The 6,546-nt window shown below is 38.4% G+C and overlaps 1 protein-coding gene across 1 annotated transcript in view; it reads right to left on the reverse strand.

The window, feature by feature from the left end:
• Window positions 1-5,048: 5,048 nt before the first annotated feature.
• The window catches only part of LOC103397122 (transmembrane protein 161B-like), a 31,950-nt gene continuing 30,452 nt past the window's right edge, over window positions 5,049-6,546 (reverse strand). Inside the window, 2 exon segments of the mRNA XM_008335357.3 lie at window positions 5,049-6,068; window positions 6,169-6,265. Coding sequence (XP_008333579.1) covers window positions 5,773-6,068; window positions 6,169-6,265 — 393 coding nt within the window. The 3' untranslated portion in view covers window positions 5,049-5,772.

Raw genomic sequence — 6,546 nt, forward strand, 5'->3', positions numbered from 1 at the left:
TATGCACCTGCCTACTTTTGTTTAAGTAATTATTGCACACTTTCTGTAAATCCTATAAACTTCATTTCACTTCTTAAATATCACTGTGTTTGTTTGCTATATGACATATTTAATTAAAATTGCTGTTCCGAACAACCAATGATCCATAAAGGAAAATCTTGAAATTTTAATTTTAATGGACAATGAGACAAAACGTCTATCAAGGCTGCAGCAACCCTGACGCAATTGTTCAATTTAAAGTAAACACGAAGTGATACCTGCAACACACTCCAGAAAAATTGGTACACAGGAAAATTTACCACGTTTTAAACTTTTTTTATATAAATTACGTGTTTAATTATTTTAAATTAATGGACACATTTTTGCAAGTATAATTTTTAACATTCGGTTCACGCACATTCATTGTTTGGTCTTCATGCATGGAGACCTTCCCCTCCATCAATTAATGAAGAGTATAATTACCATTAGATGGTGGTAGGACTAAATGACTTTCTCTCTTGCAATTAGAAGAATTGTTTTTAAATTGACAGCCATGATTGTTACTTCCTGCAAAGACTGCCTCTGGTGAATGCTCCTGTCATATTTAGGACATTTAGATTTTTTAAGCTTTGAAGCTTTGAAGATTAGTCTCCAATCATTGATTCAATCATTTTTAGAGTCTGAGTATTACATTTATTATGTTTATTTAATAGAATTTATTTTTGTAAAAAAAAATCTTTCATTCTCGTGACAAAGTTCAATCCACTGAACTACAGACGTTAGGCTTAATTAACCCATTGTCTTGGAGTACGGGTTTGGACTGGAGTTTGAGCACCACATTGGCCAAAGTGCGTCAAATATGAAAATAGTGGAACACTTCCTGCATTTCTTTTACCCATTAGAATCATGGGTGAATGAGTGATGCAGATGATGTGATGGCAGGATTTCACTGACTCTTATTCACTCTTACGCTCTACCCAAGGCCTGTCCTCCTTCTCTCTTATTATCATCGTCGTCATCATCATCATGGTTGTGGACATGAAAGCAGAGAAACAGGTGCAGCACCACTGTCAAGGAGAAACCTTGATCTTGTAGCATTTGCATTTGTCACCCTGCTCCTCTGAATGTGTTAGTGAGCCGCTCCCTGATTGGATGGCATCAGCAAAAGCTGGCATTCTGCTAATGCTCAAAGCAAGCAGGCTCCTGTCCCCCTTGCCCCTCTGAGCACTGTCACACTCAGTCGGTGGCACTAGAGGGCAGTCCACTCTGTTGGTTCTTATTGTCAAGAAGGCAGCCATCGACAACTGTGGTTTATATGGAGAGGAATTGGACTTTGGCAGGTTTTCAGGAAGAGAGCCATTGACAACTGTGGTTTTTATTGAGAGGAATTGGACTTTGGCAGGTTTTCTTCTGCTTTCGTTTAGTTTCATTTCTTTTTTTAAATAAAATAACTAATTAATTTATTCATTCATTCATTTCTTCAGGTGGATTACATGAGAACTCTATTAGGTTCCTGTGTGATCTTAATATTCTGTCTGTTGAGGATTCAAAGAGAAAAGCCGTCGCTGTCTACAGTTGAACAGTGTTTGCTTATTAATTTTAAACGTCCTGTTAAACTGAAGAACCATCTTATTGTGGATACCATGATTAGAAAGGTCACAACTCTGGGTCGATTGGCGCGCATAGAAAAATAAAAATGCATGCAGATACAAATGAAGGGATTAGGCAGATCACTGTCTGCTGGATTATCAGTATAATAAACAGGGAAGTATGTGCACTAATGTAGTTTTTGTTGCTACACAAATGATGACTGAGATAAAGGAAATAAATGCTATCATTATATTTGTGTTAAATATTATCAGAAAAGAATCAGGAATAATGATGGGGATATACATATTTCATTAAAATATGGGTCAAAAGTTTTTGTTCAATTTATACATTCAGTTTTAAGAAAAAAAAATACAAACACTTGCTCTCTCCCCCTGTCTCTCTCTCACACATACATACACACACACACTCTCTCACACACTGCAGCACTGTGGCCGTGGTATAGTGTCTTATCACCAAACTGCTAATTAAAGCCCTACAACAGTGAAGCACAGGGAGCCCCAGTGGAACAATGTTCATCTGGTGATGAATTAATGTTGGAGCAGGAGTGATTACCACAGGAGCAGTCGGCCATTTCACAGCAGCGGACCTCAAATTTGGACCATGACTTTGAGATTTTAATGTACTTACATCCACAGATTTATTAAACATCAGTATTGTCCTCCTGCTGGTTTGGAATGAAATAAAAATTAGAAATTAAAACTGCATATAGTCATTGTTTTGTTATGTTTATAATGTAATAATGTAATTTTAATAAAAGAATATTGAGTTCTAATCAAATGTAATGATTTTTAAAAATAATTAAATTATTTATAATTTTTTTATATAGTTTGTTTCATAACTACATAAAATGTTAATGAAACTGTAGGCCTGAATGTGGGTCATGGAGAATTTCACGTGGGACACAGATAAATGGCTAAGGAAGCTGTTAAAGACAGTGAAACACAATATGTGTAAAAAACAAAAATTGACAATAAAGCTATATATGAAGCTTAGCTCAAGTCTTTGTTTATCAGAATAATAAAATGTTTGTCTGACATTCTGCACATCCTGTGTTTTTCATGTTCATTAATGTAACTCTGTGCTGTGCTGAAGTAAAGTTGAAATATTAGCTGATGTTTTCTTCATTGTCTACATGTATCCTGTCTGTAAAGAGGATAACTGTGTTAATATCAGTGGTAGATAGTGCTGAAAGACAATCACACTCAGACTGTAGCAACAGCAACAGGAACAGGTAACATATGTCTGTCGTTTGAATAAAGAAGGTACAAAATGTGTGGTTTGTTATCAAAAGCAAAGGGAAGTAGCAGGTTGTCAGTGTTCTGGCCTCGTTGTTTTCAGTTTTAATTGTCAAACTTTTCTTTTAAAAATATTCTTTGTGGTTTATGCATGAGGTTATAGACAGTCTTCATGAATGTTAACATAAAGCACACCTAAGCTTTTTTTCTTAAAAAAAGAAATCTCTTATAAAAAATTGTACAGATTACTGTATGAAGGAATGAATGAATTAATAAATGAATAGCTTTGATTCATTTCCAGTTATTACTTAAAACCTAGCCAAACCTTTTTTTTTTTTTAATTTTGTATTTTTGGTGCGTAAATGTGTTCCATTTTGACATTTGTTGGAACATAATGTTGCATGATCAGGAAAAATGAGGGTCTCAAGGCCTGATCATTCCAGAACCACTGGATAATAGCAACTCTGAACTCTCAGTGACGGCGTTCCCAGTTCTAATTCTGCCTCTATTATTATATTTCTGTTCAATTTACATTTTGCTCACAGCATCTTCTGAAAATGCGTGCAGTTGTCATGATAATGAAAAGCAAATAATTGCATGTGTTATGTTGAAGCTGATTGCTACGCGCTGATGTTAGTCAACTGGTGCTCTCTTTCTCTTTGTCATAATTGGAGATGTGATTGCATAGAAAGTGTAAAAACAGGTCAGAGGTGTTCAAGCAGAGTAAAGTGTTCTCTTTTCTCTTCCAGGTCATTCACAAAGCGAGGTCAGGTTGGTGTGTGGTTGTGGTTGTCGCTCCTGGATCGCTGATCTGTCAGAGAGAAAGCTGGCAATTATCCTGCAACCTCCTCCTCACTTCTTCTGCTGATGACCATGTCTGTGTGAGTGTTTGAGTAAGTGTGTGTAGTGCGCCCTGGGGGGAGTAGTGGGTGAGTGTTGGGTGTGAGGTGGGGGTCTCCACTCCACGTCGTTCTATGGAGAAGGGACCTGGGTGAATGGAGCACTCGAGGGGAATAAAGGGAGCTCTTCAGTGGTTTGTTTTGGAAGCTGTCTTATTGATCTGTCTACCTACCAATGAATGCATTGGCCCTGTTTTCCAGCTAATGAGAACAATGTCACTCAAAGCCTGCATTAACTGGCCCCGGTGAGAACCACGGGCATTAAGAAGGAGCCGGGGACCATTTGTAATTTCATCCCCCCAATCTATTCCTTGAGGAGTTAAAAGGAGCGGCAGTTAATGCAGACAAACAGTTACAGGAAAAACTCGTCGTTTTGTGCAGAATACAGTTGCTCACTAAGACACTTCTGTGTGGACTCAGTGCCTGTCATATGAACAGTACTACAGAAGTCATGAATGTGAGCATGGCCACGTTTGAACAAATACATAGGGGAACAAGGGAAGTATTCTCAGAGTCACGTTTTTATCACTGATTGCTGATTAATGGCTCAGTAAATGTAATTTTGGGTATTTAAAAAAAAATCCTAATATCAAGATAAGGATGGTTAAATTCACCATTCACAGACCCGGTGACCTTATTCAGGACATTTGTCATGACTTGAAAAGTATTTTTCACTACATAAAAAATTTGCTGAAGTCATCAAATGTGAAGCCAATACAATTTTAGGGGTCAAGAACTGGAGTGATGTTTCCAGGATGTTAGATAGATTTATATGAGAAACAAAACTGAGGAAGAAAGAAAAAAAAATCTCCACAAAAAAGGAAAAAGACACACAAACACACTTTTGTGCTAAATCCCTGTGGCTTTATTGCACTTTAGTCACATTTGTCTTGATGAAGGTTTGATCTCTCAGTGGTGAACCTAGGTCTGCTGCTCCATTGTCAGAGGTTTTGCACCTGAGCTAAATTTCCATGGAGAACAATTTGTGAGGAACTTGCACTGGTGCTGAAACAACTCCAAGTCCTTTGGAATATCTTACAGAATATCAACATTGTCTTCGAAGGCCAGGATTTAAACCCTGGTTTCCTGCACCATTAGCAGAGGTTTTGTCCCCGAGCTATTATTCCGCCATGGTCTATGAAGTGTGAGGAACTCTTACTGGTGGGTAAAAATAATCCATGGTCTTGTGAAGAAAATGACAAGGACCCAGGAATCTTCTGAGTGAAAGGAATGAAGAAGAATAAAATGAGAAGAAACTCAGATCTTCAAAAGCAAGGCTACATTAAAAAACACACAAACAGAGCTTAGGACAAAATAAAAAGGACATTTTTAAAGAACGTAATTTATTTAAGACCAGAGCAGAAATGAATACATGTAAGAACAACAATGTGTGATGCCCTCGGTGAAGCCAATAACAAATGATAAAACACTTTCAGTGGTAACAAACGAGAGAAGCTTCATCTGAATTCTGGGAAGTTCCCAGCTCACGGCTCTCATTGTTAATGTTTAAAATAGAGGTTGTTGATTTGTCAAACCCGATTAAACCAATATGCACAAATAAAGTGATTTATATTTTTAGTGATTTTATATTTACAGTTGTAAAGGAAGTGGTTGAAAATTAGAAATGTTTACAGGCCACGACACATTAAAAAAAACCCAAACAAATCAACAATAAGAGAGTCATTAGGGACAAATTAGTCTGGGTGTGACAGAATTATCAAATCAAAGTTAAAAATCAACACAACTAACAGATTAGTTCCCATTAACCCTTGTGCAGTCCTTCGGGTCTAGGTGACCACCGGGTCTGTGCGTGAGTATGTGTGCGTGTGCATGTTCCTGTACTGCACGACTTGTGCCGACTTTTCCTCATATTCATCCAGCCATCCATCCATTTTCATCCGCTTATCCGTTACCGGGTCGCAGGGGCAGCAGTCGCCACCCAAATCACATTGCACCGTACCAACCCGCCTGAACCTTCCTTCCTCTTTTCTGACCAGGCTGGACATACAGTGACTGTGGTGCAGTCTGTCGCTGCTGGTGTGCCGATGCTATGCTGCCATGAGATACTGATGGTAGAAGAGACCATAGAGGGAGGTGGAGAAGAGGCAGGCGGCAATCCACCAAGTAAAGAAGGAGAACAGACCCCTGAAAAGTGAAGGGCTAAAAACAGTCCGCAGGCCCCTCAGGGCCACAGAGAGCTGTGCTACTGACGCTCCAGCCCCTGTTTCTACAGCTGAAGCTGCTGCCGGAGCTACTGCTCCTGCTGCTTGCATTATAAAGTCAGAGTTCATATTGTGGGTGCAGGGCAGATTTTCTTCAGGGTAGACCCACCACGAGTGCCCTCCTGCATGAAAGCAAGAAAATAAAAGGATTTTTTTTCTCCTTCGTTTTTGGGCCAAAGGAAACAAAGGCAAAAAGAAAACCCTTTGCTGTGCTGGACTTACCTAATGTTTTTAGCAGTAATGTTGTATGCAGCAGCATCACCAGGGGTGCCACATACTGTAGTGCGATTACACACAAGTAGTAAAAAACACGTGCAACCTAAATGAAAGGATGAGGGGAAAAGAATGAAAAAAACTTGGCGCATATACATGAACAGAACAATCTCCACGGAGATAAATTCTTCTATGGGCAAAGTAATAACTGGGACTCTGCTGGCCAATATCAGGTATAACCATAACAACAGCACAACAATAAATAGAGCTGAACCTTTTATTAGAATTCCAAAAACATGATTATATGAACAGCAATATTGATGGCAAAAACTCTGACAGACTTTTTTGTAAACTTCTCTGTCATCATTATATATATATATATATATA

Source organism: Cynoglossus semilaevis, chromosome W (genome assembly GCF_000523025.1).
Source record: "Cynoglossus semilaevis isolate Cse_v1.0 chromosome W, Cse_v1.0, whole genome shotgun sequence".
Lineage (NCBI taxonomy): Eukaryota > Metazoa > Chordata > Actinopteri > Pleuronectiformes > Cynoglossidae > Cynoglossus > Cynoglossus semilaevis.